The sequence below is a fragment of the Dasypus novemcinctus genome, chromosome 10 (assembly GCF_030445035.2).
Source record: "Dasypus novemcinctus isolate mDasNov1 chromosome 10, mDasNov1.1.hap2, whole genome shotgun sequence".
NCBI lineage: Eukaryota > Metazoa > Chordata > Mammalia > Cingulata > Dasypodidae > Dasypus > Dasypus novemcinctus.
In genome coordinates, this window is record NC_080682.1 from 55,652,872 (window position 1) to 55,680,282 (window position 27,411).

General features: G+C 39.8%; 1 protein-coding gene across 13 annotated transcripts in view; it reads right to left on the reverse strand.

The window, feature by feature from the left end:
- The window catches only part of LDLRAD3 (low density lipoprotein receptor class A domain containing 3), a 262,626-nt gene that overhangs the window by 111,808 nt on the left and 123,407 nt on the right, over positions 1 to 27,411 (reverse strand). For 9 of the 13 annotated variants that reach the window (XR_011649916.1, XR_009187590.2, XR_009187589.2 and 6 more), the window contains 2 exons: positions 23,740 to 23,865; positions 5,625 to 5,759 (listed from right to left, as the gene is read on the reverse strand). Coding sequence is in view for 10 of the 13 variants with exons in the window: in XM_071218097.1 (XP_071074198.1) it covers positions 5,625 to 5,759; positions 23,740 to 23,865 (261 nt within the window). In the remaining 3 variants the exon portion in view is untranslated. The remainder of the gene's footprint in view (positions 1 to 5,624; positions 5,760 to 23,739; positions 23,866 to 27,411) is intronic. The other 4 variants (XM_058305567.2, XM_071218102.1, XM_058305569.1 and 1 more) reach the window with 1 other exon arrangement.

The following is a 27,411-nucleotide window of genomic DNA, read 5'->3' on the forward strand; positions in this document are numbered from 1 at the left end:
GGTCTCTCACCCATCCAAATATATTTGATAATTGGCTTTTCCATTTCTGCAAAACAGGCTGTTGGGATTTTGATTGGAATTGCATTGAATTTGTAAATCAGTTTGGGTAGAATTGACATCTTAACAATATTTAGTCTTCCAATCCAGGAGCACAAATGTCCTTCCATTTATTTGTCTTCTTTGGTTTCTTTTAGCAGTGTTTTTGTAGTTTTCTGAATATAGAGTCCTTTAAGTCCTTGATTAAGTTTATTCCTAAATATTTGATTCTTTTAGTCACTATTATAAATGGAATTTTTTTTCGTATTTCCTCTTCAGATTGCTCATCAGTAGTGTATAGAAACATTACTGACTTCTGTGTATTACTCTTGAATGCTACCACTTTGCTGAACTTGTCTAGTAGTTCTAGTAGCTTTGCTGTGGATTTTTGAGGATTTTCATACATGCACTTTCCCATGTTGAGAAAGCTTCCTTCTATTCCTATCTTTTGAAGTATTTTTATCAAGAAAGGATGCTGTATTTTGTCAAATGTCTTTTCTGCTTCAATTGAAAGGACCATGTGATTTTTCTCCTTCAAGTTATTAATGTGGTTTATTACCTTAATTGATTTTCTTGTGTTGAATTACCCTTGTATACCTTGATATGCAAAAGCCACTTGATCGTGGTATAAAATTTTTTTAATGTGCTTTTGGATTCAACTTGGAAGTAGATTTTTCTGAGCATTTTTGTGTCTATACTCATTAGAGATATTGGTCTGTAATTTTCTTTTTTTCATAGTATCTTTATCTGCTTTTGATATTAGGGAGATGTTGACTTCACAGAATGGGTTTGATAGCATTTCTTCCTATTCAATTTTTTGGAAGAGCTTGAGCAAGATTGATATTAGATCATTTGTGAATGATTGGTAGAATTTGTCTGTGAAGCCATCTGGTCATAGGCTTTTCATTTTGGGAAGGTTTTTGATGACTGTTTCAATCTCTTTACTTGTGATTGGCTTGTTGAAGTCTTCTGTTTCTTCTAGGGTCAGTGTAGGTTATTTGTGTTTTTAGGAATTTGTCCATTTCATCTACTTTGTCTATTCATTGAACTACAATTGTTCATAGTATCCTCTTAGGATCTCTCTTATATCTGTAGGGCCAGTGGTAATGTCTCCCTTCTCATTTCTGATTTTATTTATTTGCATCTTCTCTCTTTTTTTTCTGTTAGTCTAGCTAATGGTTTGTCAATATGTTGATCTTCTTGAAGTACCAATTTTTGGTTCTGTTAATACTCTCGGTTGTTTTTTTCTTTTTGTTCTCAATTTCATTTAATTCTGCTCTAATTTTTTTTATTCCTTTTCTTTGGCTTGGTTAGGAATAAGTTTGCCATTATTCTTCTAGTTTCTCTAGGAGTAAAGTTAGATCTTCAATTTTAGCTCCTTTTTCTTTTTTAACATAAGAGGGCTATAAATTTCCCTCTCAGCACAGCCTTTGCTGTATTCCATAGGTTTTGATATGTTGTGTTCTTGTTTTCATTCATCTCAAGATATTTATTGATCTCTCCTGCAATTTTTTCCATCTCGCACGGGTTATTTAAGAGTGTGTTGTTTAATCTCCAAATATTTGTGAATTTTCCTTTTTCCTGTCCATGATTGATTTCCAGCTTTATTCCATTATGATCAGAGAAAGTGCTTTGTATAATTTCATTCTTTTAAAATTTATTGTGACCCAACATATGTTAACCAAACATTTTTAAAAGCCACCCGAGCAATGGCCACACACAACATGTGCATGGCAGGCTATTTTAACTCTCAGACATGCCCCTCCCAGGCAGCAATGGAAAAGTCGTGTGCACGGCTGCTCCAGAGCCACTAATTAGGAAAAATCTGTCAAACAGGTTATGTTTCCAAGCAATGAAGGCCCAATTAAAATTCGAATCCACAATAGTTTTCTTTGATCTCTAATCCATCCCATGTGGAATGGAAGATGGAGTAAGGACTGCACTTTTAGGAGCACCTCCCCACTCCCAGTTCCCTAGAGTCTGTTGCTGGTTTTAAAGGCAAAGGCTATAGAAGGGAATTAAATTCAGGACAAGGAGAGAAAGGGAAGAGCCGCACACACAAAGCTGATGTCTTTAAAGTGGAGATTTTTTGGAATCCCTCAATCAAATTAAAGAAAAGTATTTCAAAGCACCATATTTCTTGGGGCCAGTTTTCTTCACCCCATCAAAATAAATATTTTTTTAAGTAGCATTTTCTTTTCCTACATCAACTGAGTGCAAAGATATGTTTTTCAAGGCTAGACCCCAACAGAAGCACACAGGAAATATTTTGACTGAGTCCAGGCACAGAAGGTGCTTAGCATGGTACCAAGTGTACCGTAAGGCCCAATAATAACAATATTAAGTTAACAGTGGTTCAAATGCTATGCATCATAAGATGACATTCTGTCTAGTCAAAACGCCTTTAAAGTTCTCCAGAAAGACACTGCGTGGAGTTCATTTGCACAAAAGCCCGTGGTGCTGTTCCTTTGCTCAAACATCAAAATTAGCAGTCAGTTTGCATCTTGGTGCTACCTCCTATGAGAAAAGCTACCCTTCAGTACTAGTGTCACACTCTGAGCAGGGAGCCCCTTGCACTGTAAGAGGCACACAGAATTACAGACTGACCAAGAGGACACCAGAACCATGTCTCCCATCTCAGGCTCACACAGGGCATACTCCCACTGAGTGGAATAACAGCATCATCTACACTATTTAAACAATAATCATCATGAGGATGATTATAATTTTAAAAATAATTATTTTAATAGATTGTGCATGCTTGAATTCATACAACCTAAGCCTATATATGGTGTAATACCACGCAGTGCACAGATTAAACTTGTCTTAATGTAACATCCTACAATGAAATCTTTTGTAGACTCCAGCAGTTACTGAGTCCACAATGTGCCTTTCCACGATGGACACACCATGGGTAGGCTGTTACATGGGCAGCAGTTGACACTTGTCACCAACTCCCTGGTGGCACTTTTTTTCTGAGAGCATATCCATAGCTTATTTCCTAAGAAGGTGTCATTTAGGTATGAAATAGGCAAAGCTCAGTTCTAAAGAAGGTTGCTCCAAGTATGGTATTTCTCAAGAGTTGGGTTTCACAGGTATGTGCCCAACATGACTTCTCCTACATCTCACATTTATTATAGGAGAGTGGAAAATGTAGAGGGAGAAGAGAACTTGATTTAGAAACACTAACTTTAAACTAACCTGCAGAGGGACATTTGTTCTTAAGGCCAAACAAAAATCTGCTTCAGCAAAACACTGGGACTGGCATGCAAGTGGATGGGGATGGAACTGCCTAAACCACTAAGGGCAATTTCCTTACCCATTAAGTCTTAGACTTGGGAGTCCTTCTGCTGAATATAAGTGAGTCTATGACAAACAAATGCAAAAGAAACTATGTAAGAAACAGTACTTACTGAAAATTGTCTTCAATCTCTCCTATTTATGCTAATATTTTCTTGACTTTATGATTGCTGTTCTCCATTTGGTACCTATCACTGGCTATAAATTGGGATATGTTTTGCTTTATTAAAATTGGAGTTGTGTAAAGTTGCATCCCTTGTGTGTAATGAGAAGTTTAGAAATTTCTGGGGAAATGGCAAGATTAAAACCCTCTCCAAAGTTGGTATGGAACAGTGGTCTGAGGTTTTAACCTGCATTAGAATCACCTGGAGGGCTTGGTCAAACAGATTGCTGGGCCCCACCTCCACAGGTAGAGTCAGTCAGTCTGGGGTGGGGCCTTAGTGTTTGCATTTCCAACAAGTTCCCATGTGATGCTGAAGCGGCTAGTCTGAGGTTTACACTTTGAGAACCACCAGTGAATAGAAGAGAACACACAAGAAGGGGAATTTCCAGATGTCAATTCACCTCCCATGGCTGTTCTCTGTATAAATTTTGGAAAAGTCTATGCTGGTACACATTTTGTCTTTTCTTAAATGTGTATCATAAGCACAAAGATATGGAATGCTTATAATCCCTGGTTCATGACCCACTCTCACCAGTGGTCAAAGGTTGCCCCATTTGTTCATCTGTTCATTAATCTACTCATCTTTAATAACATAATAAACACCACCCAAATAAAAGATAGGGCCTTAAAAATAACCTACATGTAATTAGACATGGAGCTCATCTCATCCTTCCTACCTCCCTACAGAGGAGTTAAGCAGTTAACTATCATTCTGTTGCTTTTCTTTTTCACTTTTATTAAATCTATAAACCGTGCTATAGTCACACAGTAGAATACTGAACAACAATCAAAACAAATGAACTCAACCATCTGAGCAATATAATATTAAGTGAAAAAATAAAGAACACATATAACTGAAACTAACTCATAACATTAAAAATATATACTTTTAAAGATGCCTTAAAATGGATGTGCAATTTTAAATTTGTGGTTTTTTTTCTCTAACCACTAAAGAAATACATGCTTACTGAAAAAGAGTCACTGAGTAGAGAAATGCTACCTGGTCCGTTTTAACATGGGAATATATGACCTTACCCCACTGTGTCTTCCTGAGGTTCCCTAACAAAGATCATTTTCCATACTTCAGCTGCATCCTTCAGTTTCAACAAAATAGCACCAAAATCAAGAGCCCTGATATCAGCTGGTAATTCACACAAGAGGAAACAAGGTGGTAAACAAAAAACATGGGGGAAAATGTTCAACTTTGCTCATAATCAGAGAAATGCATATTAAAGCATTTGGGGAGCAATTGTTCTACAATTAAATTAGCAAGAATAGACACAATAGAACACCAGCGAACGCCTGTGATATTATAGTAAAGCTGACATGTGCAGACAATGCCATTTAGCAGACTGCATATACTTCAAAAAAAAGTTCAAACAGCACTATGGCGAGGTATGGCCATGAATCATGCAGATGTTCCCACCTTGTGGAATTTATCCTAAAGAAATAACTCAATGGAAAGAAACAACTTAAATGTCCCCCAACAATGCAACAAAGCAATAATTTAGAAAGCCATAGTATAGCAACACAGTGTGTAATGAACCTAGAGAAAATGAAAACTTTGAAGGGAAAAGGTATATAATATATTTAATACACAGAAAATACAGAATACAAAATGATAGGAGTATTATAATTACAACTATGTAAATACATGTATCCACATGTACAAGTGCTGCAAGGTAATGGGTGAAAATAAACATACCCATTGTATTTGGTGGTGGGTACATGTATTATTTTCTTCCTTTCAGTGTTTCCTTCTCTGTTATTGTGGCATTGTGTTACAATTTTTAAAAATTTTTAAAATTCGAAATAATTTCAAATTTTCAGGACAGTTGCAAAAACAAACGAAACCAATACAGAGAATGCTGTTACCCCTACCTGGATACCAGGTTTTAAAACTTTGTCTTATTTGTCCATTCTCCCTCCTTCCCTCCCTTTCTCCTTCCCTTCCTTCCTTCTTTCTTTCTTTCTATCCATTCATTCATCCATCCATCCATCCATCCTTCCATCCTTCCATCTTTCCATCCTTCCATCCTTCCATCCGTCTCTTCTAAACAACTGAACTAGGTTACAAATATCATGTTCCTTGATTAGGTTTTAGAGCCTGAGAGGAGGTTCCTACCTTGAGAACTTTCACAGCTTTCCTCATCACTGTTGTCTTGACAATTATTTTGCCCATCACAGATGAAGCTCTTGTCAATGCAGAGACCATTCTTGCAGTGGTAGCGTGCAGTGGAGCAAAGCAGGGGGTTTGCTGCTGTGAAGAAAAAACAGAGCAAATTACCATGGAGGTTAGCATATCCCCTTAGACACCCAGGAACCTTATCCTGCCAGGTATGTGTCCAGCTCAGGAAGCACTAGGCTCACCTTCTAAGGGGGCAGAGTCAAGCCCCACAATGGGAGATTGGCTAGTCAATAACCTGGACAGGACAGGACTTACTCTGCCCCATTCTAAAGGTTCCTTCTTCTCCCAAGTTGCCATGCTGGTGCCATGTAACCATACCAAAATGGCCAGAGGTCAATGCCTCACTTTAGAGCAGTCTAGTGTAATAACTGAATTTCATGCACCCTCTCCTGGGGGCATCAAAAGTTGAATGGCTGGTGACAGAAGCTAAAAGACAGAGAGAAAATCAAAGAAAGAGTATGTGGAGTTGGGGTCCAGGAACTTTTGCACAAAGGGCATGGTGACATTACCTGGTCCAAGAGCAATGAAGAAGCCTTCTAGTTCCCAAACTATGAACCAGGCTCTTAATTCCTCATATATCTTTATGGCTTACCAAGATAAACTTAGTGGCCTCAATTTCTTCTTTGCAATCAAAGAAATCCATGAACCCAGTAGGTCAGTGACCATTTCCTGAGCAGCTCTCAACTGAGACTTCCTGGTGTAGGCATTTTCAGGGATTTATAAAGAAATGACAGATATGCCTCAAGGAAAAGGGTGATAAATGGCCAGTGTGAGGTCAATACAAAACTACTTAACAATATGTAGTCAAATCTTCACCGAAAACCAGTATTTCTACAGTAAAATTTACCTTGCTTCTCCATTTCCTGTAGTGCATTTCAGACAAGGCTCATTCTAGGGCTCTGTTCTCAATCAATGAAGATGCCAAGTGGAAATAACTCTAATCCCAGCTCTGCCATTCATTAGCTGTGTAATCTAATTACATCAAATCTCTAAGCCTCAGGTTCTTTATCTGTGAGCAGAACTAGTTACATGATTTGTGAGGCCCAATGTATATAGAGAAAATATGGGGTCCATTGTTCAAAAGTTATTAATTATTTAAAAATTCAACATGGTAACATGGGCCCTTCTCAGGTAATCACAGGGCTCTGTGTGACTGTGCTGGTTGCAGGCCCATGAAAGCCAGCCCTGCTAATTACAGAATTAATTTGAGAATAAAATGAGATACCATATGAAAAAAAGTACCGTGCAGAGTCTGACATGTCACACAGGTTCAGGGATGTCTGACTTCCCTGTCCTCCCAGTTGTATCTGCCTCGACTCCACAGAGCCTGGCCCTCCCTCAATGAGCCATATGGTGATGTGAAGAGAGGTCACCATGGGTCTCAGGTAATGAACCTGTATGACAAGTGGTGAGAAGAACATCACACCAGGATGCTACGCTCAGCACGGAAGATGGCTACAGGATCAGGACCAAGTCAGCTCTGGAGTCTCTCAACTGCAGGGCAGCACCTGTAATATATCTTCCCTGTGCACTTCCCTGAGTGCCTGTTAAAACACACAGAGATGGCACTGCAAGGACTTTGTAAACTCAGGGCTATTTACGTCCAAAGGATGCCAGGCCTCTCAATTTTGAGGATGATGGACCAGTGTAAAGACAAACAAAAGTAGTCTGGCCTGAAAATGGAAGTTTTAATTATTTAAACTGCTGTGGGTCAGAGAAGGGTTCAACTTGATCAAGTTGAAACCAAGGTCCTACTTCAGCCAAACCCCAAATGGTGAAACCCAAAACCACAAATCATGTTTTTTTCTGTCTGAGGTAGCCCTCCAAACCCATAAACCCATCTGTCCATCAACATCCTGTTGTGACAGCCACCATGGACCTCTCCTGGGTCATGTCTACAAAGCCAAAGTGTCAGTAACAATGAGCACAGTGAAACTGATAGCCTCAAGAACGTATTTTAATTGCTCCAAGATGGGCTGGTAGCAAGCTTGAATGAACATTCTAGTAGGATAAACTGTGCTGAGACTGCTATCATGTACCTACTTTTTCTCCAGCCTTAAACTCTTTCAACCTTATAAATTTTCCCCAGAATAAAAGGTCATGTGTGTGTGTATATATATGTATCTTTTCAAGATTAACTATACATTAAGACACAGCTCAGATAAAAAATCCAGATGGATTGAAAACCCAAACACACACTGGTTTTAATGCATATAACCAACAAAGGAATAGTAACCAGAATATATAAAGAACTCCCACAAACCAAAAGAAAAGTAGAAAAATGGGCAAAGGGCGTGATGAGGCAACTCACATAAGAGGAATGGCAAATGGTCAATAATCAACACTTGGAAAAAATGTTCTTAACTTGACCAGAAATGAAATATCACTTTACAGGCATCAGACACACCGAACTTAAGGTATACTGACATATAAGGTTGTTGGCAAGGACATGGAGATAGAGGGTGTCTAAGGAATACTAGTGGGAGTACAAATTGGTAGATACACCTTGGAGACCAATTTAGTAATATCTAATCAAGTTTAAAATGCACATGTTGTATAAACCAGCAATTTCACTTCTAGCTACAAACTCTGGAAAGACACCTGAACAAGTATACAAGGAAATATGCAAAAATATTTACTGAAACACTGTTTTTAATTTTTAAAAAATTAGAAACAACACAAATATCCACCTCCAGGAGAATAGAAACAGTATGTTATATTGTCACATACTCACATACTCTACAGCAGAGATCTGTAAATTTTTTCTGTAAAGGGTTAGACAGTAAATATGAATACTTTAGGCTATGCTAGCCATTCTGTCTCTGTCTTTATTGCAACTACTCATTTCTGCTCTTGTAGAACAAAGCAGCCATAAACAACAGATAAATAAAGGGCATGGCTATGTTCCAATAAAACTTTACTTACAAGAAATGGTGGAGGGCCAAATTCTACTCCTTGCTCTACAAGAGTGAAAAATCAATGAACTAGAACCTGTTGCAAATAAAATATTGAATGAGAAAATCAAGTTAAAGATGAATATGCATGGGTGTTGTAATATTTATCTGAAGTTTAAAACTATGCAAAAGAATACCGTATAGTTGTATAACACAGTGAAATATAGTCAATGCCACTGAAATATATGCTTTAAAATGGTTAAACAGTGAATTTTATGTTACATGTATTTTACAATAAAATTCTAAATATTATTGATTGATAAAAAGATACATAGGCTGAAAAGAGTAAAAACCTGCACGGGAATAAAAACACCCAGTTCAACAGCTGATTCCTCTGGAGAGAAGGGAGAAAGATAGGATCTAAGAAGGGCAAACAGGAGACTTCTAATTATATTTGATAACATAGTCTTAATTTTTAAAATCTGAAGCAAATAAGACAACATGGTGATTTTTGTTAAAGCAGGCTGTTGGGAAGGTGGGGGGCTCATTTTATTTTACTTTTTTTTTCCAGTATATTTGAAAGACTACACTAAAACATTTTCAAGAGTCTAGTTTGACAGGAATGTTTCCCTTTCCTTTTTCTTTACCCTTCCGCTGCAAAACTCTCTCTGGCCCCCAAACACCTGTTTTAGTATTCTTCACACTTAAGTGCATGGCTGCTAAGAAAATAGGGACACAAACCGGTCAGCAACCACACCTGGGCGGCTCCTTGTCCATGCCTCTTCACAGGGCTCCCGGCCCCCAAGGCAGGGTAGAGAAAGAGGCAGGAGACGCTGGGGAAGCCCCAAAGCCAGCAGCCACCAGGAACCAGGCCTCCAAACAGGAGTGGCATTGTCCACACCCTTCAAGTGCCAAGAGCTTCCTCAAGGAAGGGCCCTCAAGCTTTCACCTTCTGCAGGGTCTACTGAGTCTCGCTTTACATAAATTCCAACAAGCTTTGCTCCCTGGTTCCCAAGGCCACAGCAAATGAAGGGAGAGAGGATATTTATGCTGCTTGCCACTCTACAGAAAAACCGGCAGCAAGAAATAAAAGCTGGCAACTACGGGAGGTGACAGAAAAGCTATAAAAAACAACCTTAAGCATTCCAAAAGCATAGCAGTCTAGGAAGGCTAGTTTAAGAGACTAGAAAGTTCTAAAAAGAAGCCAAAGGCAGCCCTGTGTTATTGCCAAGTCTAATAATTAGTGTTCCTAGCCATGACCCTGTGCTGCCACCAAGAATGTTAAACACTGATTAAGGCAAGATGGGCTACACCACAGAGAGACTGTTGTCAGCAATGGGTCTCAAAGGAATAAATCCTCAGTTACCAGTTGCCATTCCGGTTAAATCCTCAGCCGCTTAACCGGAATGGCAAACCTGCCCCCCAAAGACCCCATACACGTGAAGATTTGCTCCATTTCTTCCAGGGCCCCTGCCAGCTTTGTTCTAGGCTCAGTCAAATTCCAGATGGCGAGTGTGCAGGACTACCAAGGACTTGCACGGGAGCCCAGGCCAGCAGGGTCAGGTCTTACGGGTTGCTGTAGTACCATGGGGCCTAGCATGGGGCCCTGCAAACAGTAAATGCCTAATGAACAGTTAGTTCTTCAGGATGTCATGTCTCGGTATCTTTAAGCAATATTTAATGTGCTCCAAATGTATGCTTTCTTAGTCTTTGCTAAGGCTTACCAGTCACTGAAAAATGTGTTTTGTTTTGTTTTTTAACTCAAGTAATTAGGGAGAAAAGCACTGAATGTTACAGTATTTAACTCAGTAGGGATGGAGAAAATTGTCAGGAGAGTCAACTTCAAACTCATTGTTGGCTCAAAAGCTCCTTGGTTGTTATTCCCACAGAAAAGATAAGTTTCTAATCTGTTTCCCAACCCCAAACAGGCAAGAGAGAACTTGTCTCTCCCTGCCAGGTAAGGGTAAAGGAACCACTTGGGACTTAATTATACTGCAGACGATTTACTTCATCCACACCTAAAGGAGTGGACACGGGGCCATCACAGCCACCCAAAAAAACTGTCCATCTTATGGACAGGAAATGAAGAAATCTGTCTCCAGGAGGATGGATATGTCCCCTGTAATTTGTATGAAGTTTTCAAATTCAGCTCTTCTTCCTCCTCAAAGGGTTCTCGACAAAACTCAAGGAGGAACCATTCCATCTGCTCCCCCAGGCTGTGCTGGGCGGTTACCACTCACTTCCTCCCAGCATCCTAACCTCACGGCCTCCATGAGCCATCTTGTCTTCCTTCCCCAGTCTCCCCGGAAACCAGGCAACTAGGGAAGAGGATGCTGCACCCAGGTGCTGGCCTCTGATCTGGGATGGAAGGCGCTGGCCCTCAGGAAAGTGAAACAAGCTTTCCCTGCAAAAGAATATCCATCCACTAAAGAGCACTGCTCTCTTTGTGGCTTGGAAAATGCACCCAGCCCTGATCTTTAGAGGAGAAAAGGCGGTTTGCTGTGGCAAACTGCAAGTTCTTGCCTTCCTTTTAGAGTCTGTTCAACAGAACCTGTCCCAGCACCACGGCTGTCAGGTCCCAGCTTCCTCATCAGCCCTTTGCCCATGGAAACAGAGGGTGGCCCAGCGCAGCAGGTTCTGGGCTGGGACCTCGTCCCTGTGGCAGGCGGAGGAAGAGCCACACTCTGGGCAAGCAGCAAGAGGTAAGGATGCTTTGATCCTGCTGACCTTTTCCCAGCCTCTGAGGGACTCAGGACTGTAATTCTGAAAACCCCTAGAGTGGGCCCTGTGCCAGTGGCAGAACTCGGATTCAAATGCTAAGGGCAGTTTGTTTCTTCCTCCTCAGTGAAAACTTCCCAGGGTGGGGCTATCTACCATCCAACACTCATACCTGCCTATTCCAGGGAACAAGTCCAAGTTTATGGCTTCCACTACCCCCTTTCCATTGATGGTTTCTCCCAAACCTTTCTTCCAGCAATAAACATTTATCTTTCTCCCGATGCCTTCTAGAGGCCTCAGCCTGAAACCCTCTCTCGCCCCCTTCAAATTGACACCCACCCCAACCTCTGCCTCTACCTGCGGCCCACACTTGTAAAGTGACCACTACATCCCAGCTCCCACCCTCCACCCAGCTGCCTTTGATCACCCTGTTCACCCTGGCTAAGTATAAACTGCTTCTCTGGCTATAAAATAAAAAAAAATAGAATCTCAAATTCTTAGCTTCATATGATCAGGCCCTAGCCTACAATTCAAGAGTACAATTTGCTGGAACACTTCTGCGGGCTAGCTGTGTGACTTTGGGCATGTGATTTGACTTCCTAAGCTTCAATTTCCTCATCTGTAAAATGGAAATAAAAATAGTGTCTCTCTCAAAAGATTTAATGAGAATTAAATGAGATAATACATGTACAGCATTGAGAATAGTATGTAATCAATTGCAGGTGAGCAATAAATGCTTATTATAATTATTATTGGGGATACATATCAGTATCAGAGTTCAGACCCTGGATTTATACTGCCTGGGATGATTTTCCAGCTCTGCCACTTACTAAGTATGTTACTTTGGGCAAATTATTTAACCTCTCTATGTCTCCATTTCTTCATCAATGAAAAGGGGGTTCTAATACCACCTATCTAAATTGAAATTTGCACACATAAAGCATCCAGAAATGTGCCATTCATGCAGCAAGTGCTTAGTATAGATAATGCAAGTGACTTCTGATGCCCTGAGCAGCTCACATCTCTCCCAGCCTTTGCTGGGGTCCTTTACCTGAAACACCCCATGGCTGTGTATCCCTGTTTTAGTTTCCTAGGCTGCTTAAAGCAGATACCATGGAATGGGTTGGCTTAAACAATGGGAATTTATTAGCTTACAGTTTGAGGCAGAGAAATGTCTAAATCAAGGCATCATCGGGTGATGCTTTCTCCCCAAAGACTGGCTACTGGCAACCCTGGGTTCCCACATGGCAAGGCACACGGTGGCATCTGCTGGTCTCTCCCTTCTCTTCCAGGTTTTGCTGAGTTTAGCTTCTTGCTCCCATGGTTTTCTGTCTCTCTCTTTGTATTCATTCCGTTTCTAAAGTACTCCAGTAATAGGATTAAGACTCATCCTGAAGGAAGTGGGTCACACCTTAACTGAAGTAGCCTTATCAAATGGATTAAAATTAAGAACATGTTTTTCTGGAGGTATATACAGCTTCAAACCACCACAGTCACCAATTTTTTATGAAACGTATCCTAGGCCCATCTCCTCCAACCACCCCCACTGATGAGCCAGAGGGAAACAATCTCTCCCATCATTGATTCCTATAGCACTCCCAGCTGTCAACCCCATATTATCATTATGTGCATATGAGTATTTTTGTGTCCCTTGCTCAAATATAATCTCCATAATGTCTGTGCCTAACCCAGCTCTATCACCCTGAAGCATCTTACACAATGAAAATTTGAAAGTAGGCAGGAGCTGCGGTTACTGCCAAAGCTGTAAGGCCTAAACATACCTTTGGGTATAAAATGATACACACAAAAGAGGATCAAGATACCCATACGTCAAGAGTATACCCCAAGTGCCGGCCTGAGTCTGCCTGTCTTCCTTGTTTAAACTCTCGTTTGATTAGCTATTTGATTCATTCAGTCAGCAAACATTTGTTGACATTTCCTTTAAATAAAGCACTCTACTTGGCACTGGAGATAAAATAAAGCCCAAGTCCTGTGCTTAAAAAGCTTACATTCTACAGGGGGAGACAGGCATATCAATATACAATTATGACATAGCATGAGAAGTACGACTTATTCAACATATATTAATTGTATGCCAAGTCCAAGTCAGCAATATACTTGGCACGAACAATACAGCTGTGAGCCACACAATGCTACATCTCATGGCCAGCATGATGTATTAAGAAAGACAGAAAGTAAATAAAGAAATGTTGTTGGTAAGTGCTGAGGAGAAAAGGGACGCAGGGGAAGGAGTCAGAGTGGAGATGAGGATGAAGAGGGGAAATATTTTTATAGGGAGGTCAGGGCAGGCCTCTCTCATCAGGTGACATTTGTTTGGAGAAGGCCTGGGATGGTGTGGGGATGGAGGTCAGCCCTGACAAACCAGGAACATTTCCCTAAGGAAAGAGACCATACAAGGAGCCCTAGATGACGTGGCCCTGGAGCACAGGAGGAAAGTTTTCCCATTGGGTTCCCCAGCTAAGCCAGGCCATCCAATATATCCTTGTGGCTACAACTGATGAATAGGCTGAGGAGGGAAGAGGAAATGCAGAATCTAATTTAGGCTGGCATAAATAGAGCTATAGAAATATCCCAGCACTGTGGGGCTCCAGGAACGAAAAGCACAAATATACGGGCCAAACGATTCGGCCGTGCTTGAGGTGACAGGCAAGAATTCATCAGCAGTGGGAGAGAGGCAGCCTGGGATACAGGGTTCTTCTGAGCACAGCTATGCTGAAAACAGTAGCAGAAGATCCTCAGCTTGAACCAATTTTCCACCGTCGTCACCCAGACCACCCTGCCATCTCGATCCCTGGCACGGGTCCCTGTTCTCACTGAATGAGGAGCAGGTGGGAGTAGTGCTGCCAGTGGACCAGGATTTCCCCTCCAGGCAAGAATGTGTGAGCACAAGGGAAAACGCAGAGGCCCAGGCACAGCAAAAAGGAGAAAGGAAGTGAAAAGGTAAAATCTCAGTGTGTGGGTTGAACTGCGTCCCCAAAAAAGATACGTTGACCCCTGTTAGTTGTGAATGTGACTTTATTTGAAAATCAGTGTTTACAGATGTCATCAAGTTAAGATGAGGTCATCCTGGATTAGGGTGGGCCCTAAATTCAATAAGACTTGTGACTTTATTAGAAGAGAGACAGGGAAGCAAATTTGGCTCAATGGATAGAGCATCTGCCTACCACATGGGAGGTCCAGGGTTCAAACCCAGGGCCTCCTGACCCTGGTGAGTTGGCCCGTACACAGTGCTGATGTGCGCAAGGGGTGTCTCCTGCATAGGGGAGCCTCATGAGCAAGGAGTGCACCCGGTAAGGAGAGTCGCCCAGTGCGAAAAAAGTGCAGCCTGCCCAGGGTGGCGCTGCACACACGGAGAGCTGACACAACAAAAAGAGACACAGATTACCGGTGCCATGGACAAGAATACAGGTGGACACAGAAGAACACACAATGAGTGGACAGAGAGAGCCGACAACTGTGGGGGGAGGGGGCAGGGGGACGGGGAAGGGAAGAAAAATAAATAAAAAATAAATCTTTAAAAAAAAAAAAGAGACACAGAGAGAAGATGGCCAAGTGAAGGCAGAGGTAGAGGTTGCAGTTAGGTTTCTGCAAGCCAAGGAATACAGAAGCTGAAAGAAGCAGGGAAGGATTCTTCCCTAGAGCCTTCAAAAGGAGGGTAGCACTGACGACACCTTGATTTTGGACTTCTATCCTCAACAACGGAGAGGACACATTTCTATGGTTTTAAGCCACCCAGTTTGTGGCAATTTATTACAGCAGCCCTAGGAAATGAAGATGCTAAGCATGGTGATATTCTAAAAAGAGAAACCAGTTCTCATTTATCCTTCCTCCTAAGTGCAATATGAATGCAAAAAATTGGGAAAACACACTTTTGTAGCCCAAAGTTCTTTTAAAATAGAATTCTCCAGTTATTTGTTAAAATTAAGCCAACACTCAACAGAACCATTGCTTTAATTAATTGATTAATTTTAATTTATTATTAAGGAAATTTTCAAACATACACAGAAATAGAGACTGGTATAATGAACCCCAGGTACACACTATTTACTGACAGTTCTGGTTCAACTATACCTCCATCCTCTACCTCCTTCCCTGGTTGGATTGGCTTAAAACACATCCCAGACATAATGTAGTTGCATCTCTACACCTTTTGATATATATTTCTAAAAGATAATGATTTTAAAAATTAACTAACAATACCATAATGACATATTAAAATTAAAAATAATGTCTTAGCTAAATATCACTAAGACGTCACTTCTACCAAAACTAATTTACAGATTCAATGCAATCCCAATAAAATTCCCACCAGCCTTTTTTGTTGAAATGAAAAAGCCAATAATCAAATTTATTTGGAAGGATATAAGGGACCCCGAACAGCAAAAAAATGTCTTAAAAAAGAAGAATGAAGTTGGAGGACTCTCACTTCCTGACTTAAAGGCATATTACTTGGGGGGGGTGGTGGTATATGGGGACCTCATATTTTTTTAACATAACATTTAAAAAACAACAACAAAAAAAGCATATTACTTAACTACAGTGGTAAAACAGCATGGTACTGGCATAAGGACAGACAAATTGACCAACGGAACTGAATCAAGAACTCAAAAATTGACCCTCACATCTACAGTCAAGTGATTTTTGACAAAACTGTTAAGTCCACCCAGCTGGGAGTCTATTCAACAAATGGTGCTGGGAGAATTGGATATCCATATCCAAAAGAAATAAAGAGGACCCCTCTCTCACACCTTATACAAAAGTTAACTCAAAATGGATCAAGGACTTAAGTATAAAAACAATAACCATAAAACTCCTTGAAGAAAATGTAGGAAAACATCTAAATCCTGTGGTAGGCAGTAGTTTGCTAAACCTTACACCCAAAGCAGGAGCAAAAAAAGAAAAAAATAGATAAACAGGACCTCCTCAAAATTCAACACTTTTGTACCTTAAAGGGTTTTGTCAAAAGGGTGAAAAGGCAGCCAACGCAATGGGAGAAAATATTTGGCAATCACATATCTGATAAGGGTTTAACATCCATGATACATAAGGAGATCATAAAACTCAACAATAAAGACAAAGTATGCATTTTAAAAATGGGCAAAAGACTTGAAAAGACAACTGTCCAGAGAAGAAATACAAAAGGCAAAGAAACACATGGAAAAATGTTCAACATCACTAGCAATTAGGGAATGCCAAATCAAAACTACAATGAGATTGCATTTCACACCCATTAGACTGGTCTCTGTTAAAAAGTCGGAAAATGTTAAGTGTTGGAGAGGATGTGGAGAGATAGGAACACTTATTCACTGTTGCGGGAATGTAGAATGGTATAGCCACTGTGAAGGACTGTTTGGCAGGTCCTAATGAAGTTGAATATAGACTTGCCGTGGGACCCGGCAACAGCATTGCTAAGTATAAAACCAGAAGAACTGACAGCAGTGACACAAGTAGATATCTGCACATGGATGTTCATAGTAGCATTATTCACGATAGCCAAAAGTTGGAAACAACTCAGGTGTCTATCAACTGATGAATGGATAAACAAATTGTGGAGTATACACAGGATGGAATATTATGCGGCAGTAAGAAGAAATGAAGTCATGAAACATATGACACATGGATGAACCTGGAAGACATTATGTTGAGTGATGCAAGCCCGACACAAAAGGAAAAATACTATAAGATTGTGCTGTTATGAACTAAATATATTATGTGAGATATAAACATATTACGTGAAATATGAATATGGGTAGAATAGCATATATAAGACCATTTTACCTTGAAGATGAACATATGTAAGTTAATACTATACAATGTTAATATCAGGCAAAAAAAACAAAACATTATACTAAGTGAAGGAGATCAGATACAGAGTACCACATATTGAATGATTCCATTTATATAAAATGTAAACATAAATCAATTCAAAAAGATAAAAGGAGATTAGTTGTTATGTAGGTCTGAGGAAGGAATGCTAAGGGGTTTGGAGTCTTTCTTTTTGGAGTAATGAAATTGTTCTAAAAGTTTTAAGATGAATGTACAACACTGTGATTATACTAAAAGCCATCGATTATACACTTTGGATAGAATAGCCAGAAACAGCAGCTAAAAGTACAGTGGGGGAAGCACAGAGAGATTGAGAGAAGAGGAATTTTCTTGTTTGCTTGTTTTTTGGTTTATAATTATTATTATTGAAATTATGAAAATGCTCTAATAATGACTAAAGTGATGAATGCACAATTATGTGATTATAGCAAATACCATTGATTGCACACCTTGGATGAATGGTATGCTTTATTAATATGTATCAATAAAAATGATCTAAAAATAATGTCTTAGTATCATCAAATATCTACATGCAATTCAACTTGTCCCAATTATATAATTTTTTTAAACAATTGGTCTGTTTGAATCAGGATTCAAACAAGGTCCACAGATTGCATTTGGTTGATTTGTCTCTTAGTTTCTTTCAATCCACAGGTTCTCCCTTCCTCTATTTTTACCTGGAATTTGTAAATGAAACTGGGTCCTGAAGAATTTCCCACATTCCAGATCTAGCAGTTTGCATTTCCATGGGATCATTTAACATGTTCCTCTGTCCCTGAATTTCCTGAACACCGATGGTTAAATCTTGAGGCTCAGTCAGATTCATGTTGGAAGTTTTTGTTGGAAATTGATGTGTGTTCCTGTTGCATCACATCAGAAAATAAATAAGGCCTAGTTGTCTCTCTTTTTATGATACTAAGACTGGACTGTGGAGTTTTTAGATTCTAGGTTGGTTGTGGTAAGCACACCTCACCCTGTCTCTCTTACTGAACACAGATATTAAACCTGGACAGAATGCATGCAGCAGCTGTTTTTGGATTCTGAAAAGTAAATTATAGCAGGTCAATTGGAGAAGGGAACCAAAATTCAAACTATCACCAAACTGAGTTTACCTTTATTTCCCTCTCTGAGATCCCCAAAAGTGGGAAACACTAGGGAGATCACAAAGAGGGAAAAGTTCGAGAAAGTAATTCCATAAAGTTGTTCATGAACTTCTAGGCTGATCCCCAAGGTGCGCATGCATGGAACTGATCCTAACCAGCTTACCAAAGACTCTGAGAACCGAACTCACAGACCACTAGCCAGATTCCGGACTGACACTGGGAGGTCCATACACAGACAGATCCAAATAGCACTGCAAAGACTTTGAAAACTATAGGGACCACAGTTCACAGAAGAGTTGTAGGACCTTGTGACGTGAACCAACAAGGTCATGGTCCTGCTAAAACAAAAATACAAGCATTCTACATAGGATTAAATAAGACACAGAGTCTCACACTTAATATCCAAAATGTTCAGAATATAATCCAAAATTACTTGCCATATGAAGAACCAGGAAAAACTCAACTTGCATAGAAAAAGACAACTAAAAGACACCAACACCAAGATGACCCAGATGTTGAAATGATCTGAGAAGGGCTTTAAAGCAGCTGCTCTACAGATACCACAACAAGCAATCACAAACACTCTTGAAACGAATGGAAAAATAGAAAATATCATCAAAGAAACTGAAGATATAAAAAGGAACCAAAAGGAAATCTTAGAACTGAAAAAAAGAGTAAAGAATAAAAAAAGAACCTCCCTGGATTGGCTTGCAGTTGTATCTATGCTACTAGAATAAAAATTTTAAAAAGTAAAACAAAAACATAGGACTGTACAACAAAACAGCGAACCCTAATGTAAATGCTGGACTATAGATAATAGTCCAATTATAGAAAAGTCCTGTCATGAATTGTAACACATGCAAATTGGGAACTCTGTAATTTGTGCATGATTTTTCTGTAAACCTACAAGTTCTCTAAGGAAGAAAAAAAAGCAGACTGAAGATGACAGAGGAAAGAGGAAGTGAACTTCAAAAAAGATCAATAGAAATTATCCAATCTGAACAATAAAAAGAAAAAGACCGATAAAAAAACAAGAGTCCAGGGCCTGTAGGACATTAACAAAAGGTTTATTGTTATTGTCACCAGAGTCCAAGAACTTAAAAAACATTTCAAAATAATGGCAGAAAAATGACCCAAGTATAGCAAGAGAGACAAAAACCTATATTCAAGATGCTCAGAGAACCCTAAACAGGATAGTCAAAATAACCACACTGGCCACACCATAATCTACTTGCTGGAACTAAAACTAAAGATAACTAAAAAAAAATGTTCTTAATTTTTAAAAAAATTGCAAAACAAAAAAATACCAAACAAACAAAAACCTTCTATAGAAAGATGATGTATTACCTATAAAGAAATGATGATTTAAATGACTGGATTTTTCATTGGTTTCAAAGAAACCAGAAGGAAATGGCACAGCATTTTTAAAGTGCTGAAAGAAAAGAACTACCAACCCAGAATTTTTTATCCAGAAAAAATATCCTTCAGGAAGATGAAATAAAGACATTCTCAGATGAAGGTAAGCTAAGGAAATCCGTTGCCACAGACCTTCTCTAAAAGAATCACCAAAGGAAGTTCTTCAGACGGAAGGGAAATGATACCAGAAAGAGACATGGGGTGCCAGGAATGAAGGAAAACAGGCAACAGAAATGGCAAATGTCTGCATAAACATAATAGGCAAGTCTTTTCCTCTGGAGCTTAAAATACACTTGAAAGTTTAATGCAAAAATGGTAACACTGCCCTTGTGGGGTTTTAATGCATGTAAGTGTAATACATACATAGCTGTAACAGAAAGAGACCTATAGAGTGGTAAGTCTTCCACACTCCACTTCAAGTGGTACTATATTGATTCTAACTCAACTGTGAAAAGATGGTTGTTTTTTTTAATCAATTTTATTGAAAGGTACTCATAAACCATTCAATCCATTCTAAAGTATACAATCAATGGCATTTGGTATAATCACAGAGTTGTACATTCATTACTTCAATCAATGTTACAGCATTTTCATTGCTCAAAAAGAAGAAAAGAAAAGAAAAAACAAAACAAAAAAACAAAAACTCTATCCTTTAGTAGTCACCTCTCAATCTCTCTATCCTTCTCCAGCCATTCATAACTGCTAAAAAGATTGACTGTTGGTTTCAGAAGTTGTCAGCCTGATTCGTCCATTATAAAGCACCCCATCAATTTTCTACCTAATGGTCTTAACAGCCATTGATGATACTTACTGAGATCCATTTCTTCATTCGATTTTACAAAACAGTGATATTCTAACTTTATCTTTCTTCTACTAGCTTGTATTCTATAAAGAAAGAACTTTCCCAAGTCAGCCATTTGATTACTCTGAAGTACAATTCATATAGGAAAGAAAGGATAAATGCCAGACTCTTTCTGTTTATTTACCAGTTTTCCAAGTAGAATTAAAACCACTATTTTAAAAAATCAATTCTTTTATTCCTTCTTTAATTTCCTTCTAATGGAAAGCAGACTAAATTTATTTGACTGTTTTCTGATCCCAGTCAGCCCTCCGAGAAAGCCTTCCCCTCTCCTGCCCGCTCCCTGGGCCCTTCCCTGCCCCCACCTGAAGTCACCCACCCCCTTGCTCGCCATCCCATGAGACCCATGGCCCATCTTACTTGGTTCTGAGATGACTTAGTCCCACCTCGAATTAAAGGCCCATGACCACAGAAATCAAGCATTATAAGTGAGGGAGCTAAAATGGACAATGAATATCTCATTCTTCTCCTAAGGTAGAAACATTGACTTAACAATGATATTCTTGGTGCTGTTGTAGTCCTTGAAAGACCATTTTGAGGTCTGTGGGATTTAAAAAAAGAGAAGAAAAGCCTGCCCCACTGAAGATACACGTCAGTAGTGGAACAAGGACAGACCTTCGCCCTATTGTTCAAAATAACAAGATCAAGAATGTGGGGGACATGTGCACCAAAGCCCTGTATCCCCAAACCCACATGATCTGGGCGAGGGGTGTGGGAATTGATACATTTAAAAGGTGCCCTAGTGATTCTTTTCTTTCTTTAATTTTCAATTTAAGAAATATATATACACCTTAATATTTTCCATTTCAACCACTTTCAGGAGTACAGTTCGGGTGTACTAATTAGGTTCATAACCTACCATCACCAATATCCATTACCCCAACTATTTCATCACTTCAAGGAGAAACTCTGCATTCCTTCCCATCCTCCCCCTAGAACCACTATTTTTAAACAATAGACAAGGCAGAGGAAAATGTTGGCTTAATGCCCACTGATATAAATTTAGAATTGATATAATTTTAGGCAATTAAAGACCAAAATATAAATATTTAAATCATATTTAATTATGGCAGGGAGTACATAGGATGATATAATAATTTAGAATGTATCTACTAAAACACATCGCACTTGCTTTTTTATTGCCACTGGATTACTCATTAGAAAGTATGTATGACCATGTAAAATTTCCTCATTTAGAGTTTAAAGTTGTCACAGGCAGTAGGATGACGAGACACATTTATTAAAGGACTAAATGAAATTAAAAGAAGCATGTCCTCTGACATCCAAAGCAAAGGTAAAATCCTAGTAAATGTTTTAAGCTACTATTTTTTTTAAATCAATGACTCTATGCCAGCCATTATATTATGCATTTTACTATTATTATCTCATCTAATCCTCACAACAACCCTAGCAAGCAGTTAGCACCCCCATTTTACAGACAAGATCATGCTGCTTGCCCAACATGCTTAATTAGGGGTGGGCTCAATACATCCGAGCCAGACTCTCTGACCCAGAGTCCTTTCTCTCAGTCATGCCCTATTCTGGTAGGTGGGAGTCAGCTGCTCTATGAACAACAATCAGGTGGCTAGGCCACATTTCTGCCACCTGAGAATGAGAAGATGAAATAAGGCCACAGAAGAATGCATGTGGGAGAGTTATAAACTCCCTGCATCCCTACTGGGAAGGTACAGCAATACCCGTTTCAAGGGAGGGCATAAATTACACAGGAGTCCCTATCTAGGGACTAAGAATGGAGAGGGCAAGGGAAATCAACAGATCAAAACAATCACTGAAATCATTAAAACTCATGTTCTAGAAAAAAATATTAGTAACATGAGAAAATGGTCACAATAAAGAGGACATCTCAGTTAGAGAAAGTCTATATACAGAGAGAAAAGACTGACACAAAAATCACCTAAACATTAAGTGCTTCATTTTATCTTTTAGGATTGTGAGCAGTTTTGTTTTCCTCTTTATACATTTCTGTAGTTTGCAAGTTCTTTACAATAAGCACAGAAAATAAACGAGTCCATTTGTTCAGAGCTGACTATGTTACATAGGCTCAAGTAGTCTAAATATTTAGGGAGAGAGGAAAGAAGAGGAAACCGTGACCAGAGTGATGAGTGGCAGGGACAAAGCAACTTGCTGGGAGAGCTGGAACAGTTTTAAAGGCAGGGAGGTGACGCTTGAAGGTCATTGAGGCTGCTGTGTGCAAGACCATTTTGGGTACAGAGATGCTGGATAGGAAGAGACTGTACATACCCAGGCCAGGGAATAGTGAAGCTCAACTCCATGAGTGCTAAGAGGCAGTGCGGGGTACAGTGAATTTAAAGGTGCAGGTGTGTGCACGTCCTTAATCTAGAATATTATAGAGCAGATAGAATAGGGGGTCACAGTCAGGGAGGACTGAAGCTTTATCTATACTGTTAGGACTTTTTTGAAGAATATATCCTTACAGTATATGTATTATTAATATACAAACATTTTTAAAAAGAGTACAAATTAAAAAGGAAAGGAGTTGCCCTAAATGATATTGCAGGGACAGATCCTGGACATTATATATCCTGCCATAACCCACTGAGTGTAAACTACAATGTAAATTATAATCCATGTGGTGCAGAAGTGCTCCAAAATGTATTCACCAAAGCAATGAATGTGCCACAATGATGAAAGAGATTGATGATATGGGAGGAGCGGGGGTGTGGAGTGTGGGGTATGTGGGAACCTCTTATATTTTTTAATGTAACAATTTTTTGTGATCCATGTATCTTTTTAAAAAAAGACAATTTAATAAAAAAATTTAAAAATTAAAAATTGAAAAAAAAAGCACATAAACACAATGTTTGGGGTAAGAAAGTCAATCAGGTGAACATTTAAATGAGCCCAGAATTGGCCTGCTACTTAGGAGCTGTAAAACCCTGGGGTAATTCATTTACCTCTCTGCACATCACCACCCATTAATTGGGGATAATAATACCTGTATTTGCAGGGCTAAAGTGAAAAATGCAAATAAAGTATGTCCCGGGCCCAGTGCACTTAGTAGATCACCTAATACATGGTGGCTGAGCACGTACATGTTTCCATAAGAAAGAAGTGGCAATAACAGAGGATGCCTGAGCCCACGGGTGTAGGAAACAAAGAGGACAGCTGCCGACATGGACACTCAGCTGACTGGAATGACCAAGGCAGGGCAGCACCGGGGCCTCGGCACTTACTGCAGTTCTCTTCATCGCTGCCATCGGGGCAGTCCTCAAACCCGTTACACCGGAAGCGGCCAATGATGCAGTGGATGCCGCTGGCGCAGGGGAAGAACGTCGGGCCGCATTTGGACTTAGCCTTGGCTGTAGGAAGAAAAACAAGACCAACAGCAGACATCAGGAGATTAAGCTTTCAGCCCAGTGCATACCCACCCCGCTAAGTCGCAGGGTGCAAAAATTCCCTTTAGATTTACCTTGAAGCCCCCAAAGGTTTCTTACCACCAACCCCCTCCACTCCCAAATATCCAGGCAGATCAGAAGCCTGTGTGCATCATCCTCTAGAAGGGGAAGGACCAATCCTCCTGCTTCAAAAATTCCCAAAAGGCCAAACACAATCCCTGTGCCACGGCAGGCGCTGGATCAAAATGGGCCCAACAAAGGAAGGCACAGGTGAGTGGGTGGGTAGAGAGAAGATGGCTGGGGCTTGCTTCTTTAGAGGAGCCAAACAAAAGTCATTCCCCATCAAAGTAATGGTCTACAGGTCTTGAATGCTTACTGTACCAGGTAGTGTGCCAAGTTCTTTACCAGGATTATATCATTTAATCTACGTAGCAACACTACAGGATGGTATACAGAAAAGTTTTAACAGAGCTAGCCTGAGGCTGTTTTTGGAAAGGTTGCTTGCAAGCCTGGCCCTTGGCTAGCATCTGGGATCTTAGATTTTGAGAGGTTTCCATTCCCTAATAAGAGAGGCTCACTGAGCCTCAACTGTTTGTACAATGTGGCTTTATGCTAAACGCCTGAATTTTGGTATGTGCTGGGCAGAGGGTGTCTATGTGACCAGTTCCCAATAAAAACCCTGGGCATGGAATCTCTAATGGGCCACCCTGATGGACAACATTTCACAAGTGTTTTCCCAACAGGTTGCTGGGGCAAGTAAGCACATCCTGTGAGGCTCCATAAGGAGAGGACTCTGAGAATTCTGTGCCTGGTTTCCTCCAGACTTCACCCCATGCTCTTTTACCTGTCCTGATTTTGCTTCATATTTTTCTGCTGTAATACGTCCTAGCCCTGAGTATGACTTTATGCCATGATCTGTGAATCCTCCTAGAGAATTACCAAACCTGGGAGATGGTCCCAGGGACCCTGACACAGATATCCCCACTTCAAAGATATGCTTCAAGAGGTGAAATGACGTGCCCAAATTCTCCCAGCTAGAAAAATCTGGGGCTGGGATACGGAGCCCTGCAGGCATTCAGACTCCTGAAACCAGGATCTCAGCCAACTCAACTGCATGCCTCCCTGCAAGGGCTGTCACTTCTCTCAAGAAAAGGTGATGCCTGCTCCGAAGAAATTCTTCTTCCGCTCCTGCTGTACAAACAATTTTAACAGAAATTCCTGTAACACCAGCTTGATTTAGTGTCCTGCTAACCAAACAGCCCTGTGGGGTAATGTACTTTGCCATTACTGGTGTTGGCTGCTCTGGCTTGAAATTACGAGGTGTAAGACTGAATCTATTGTGGCATCCCAGGTAGCAGGCCTCACCTAGCATCCCTCTCGTCTCCTGTCTCAGAGGCAGGACCCACGATCCTCTAAGAAGAAAGGGCCATTACTTTGTGACAAATAGACAGTAAATTACCTTCATGTTCCTGCCATTTGTAACTTGACAACTTTGGCAGCAGCCGATTCACAATCAACAGGGCTCTAAGGCCTGGGTCGTGCCCAGGTTTTAAAACCCGAAGGCTTTGTTTCAACCTGGAACTTTTATTATGGTGCTGATGCACACTTCACAAAGTCCAAACTCATGGGAGAGAGAGTCCTGGATTCAAATCCAGCCTCTCCTTTTTATGACCTCCAGGAAGTTTCTAAATATTGCAGAACCTTAGTTTTCACAGTATATTGGAGGTAATGTCCACTTCATGGGACTCGTGAGGATTCAGTGAGTTAAACTACATAAAAGGTTTGGTACAGAGCATGGCATACAGTTGATGTTCAACTAATGACAATACTTATGCTATTTATCATCATCATCACCATCACTAGATTTATAGAGTTTTAAAATTGATCTTTGGGTTGCTAATTGTTTTTTCTGATTACCAAAATTAAACATTTTTCATAATGGAAGATCTCTGTGAACTGACAGATTTCCTGCAAATACTGTTAAATGAAAAAAGCACAGTGTAGAAGAGTACCTATGGTATGTTACCCTTCATGGAAGAGAAGAAGAAGAAATATGCATCAGCTCATTTGTGCAAAAGAAATATAGGAAGGATACAGAATTGGTTACCTACAAGGAGTGGGTGGGAAAGAGGGGGAAAGACTGGGGAAATGAGATCGAGGAAGTAGGGAAGAGGAGAGCAAGCATTTCTCTGACTGTATCTATTCATATAGTTCTAACTCTTAGAGCCATAGCACTGTTACATATATAAAAAATTAAACAATTAAAATCATCTACATGAGGGGGGTACTCAAAATGGAATCAAACAAAACAAATGCAACTAACTGCATTAAAAATGAATAACACCATCAACTGAAGGCAATGGGGGAGAAAAGAACTAACCTAAATAACCTTGGAAAACACTATTTTGACTGGATTATATAATGCTAAAGAAAAAAAAAAAAGAATTGCACACAAAAACTGTCCTCTAGTTAGATTTGTTTCTCACAGGGGCATGGATTAGCAATTCTGAAACTACTTTACGTGTGTACTAGGGTTGGACAAGTAAGTAAATACATTATAGACAGTAAGAGCCTGGTTTCTCACTGTCAGAGAAAGAAATTACAAATAAGGAAAGTGGGAAAGCTGAAACGATCCCTGAGGTTTTAGACTGGAATTGAGCTCAAGGTTAACTTATACACACACAGATAGATAGATAAGATAGAGAGAGAGAGAGATAGAGATATTAAAAATTAAATAGTTGTACATACGCATGGATTAGTGTATCCACATATATTTCCTAGCTCTGCCTGCTGAGAAGAGCCATAAGCAATAAATCTCAAGAGTAATGAGCACCCAAATCTTAATTTCTAAATATCATTCTTCAACAAGGGGAACCAGGGCTCCTTGGAGAAGTGAGTAATACCAGGAGGAAAATACAAAATGAACCTGGAGTGTCTTGAGTTACCATTAAGTACAGAAGTGCTCAAAATAAAATGAGAGTGCCAAAAGAACACCTAAAGAAGCTCCCAATGACCAAAGATGGAACAATCGGAGCAACAAAACAAATAATAATATTGTTTAATACTTTTATAACCCAGAAAATAAAATAAACATTTATGAGTCCATTCCAAAGCCAGAAATTGATGAATAATTTAATTAATGGGGGAAAAGAAAAAGCTTCTCCTTTATAGAAGAACTCCAATTAATAATGTTGAAGGGATGAAGGAAACAGAAAATCACCATTAAGCAAACAACAAAGTAATAACTGTTACAGGCAAAATTGACTGATGGATTCTGAAATTAGAGGGCAAAAGCGTGAGGAGGAACAAGATATTTGCATAGCCTCAAAGTATCTCCCCCAATATATTTGTTAATTGCAAAGGAAAAAAAGAGTGACTTTACACTAGAGAAACTTGGCAGATACCACCTTCACCAAGTCGTCATGGTCAACATCGTCATCCCCCTGATATGAGGACCTGAGAAGGATACACTAATCACTTCTATGATATTCCTGCCAAAAATGCATAACC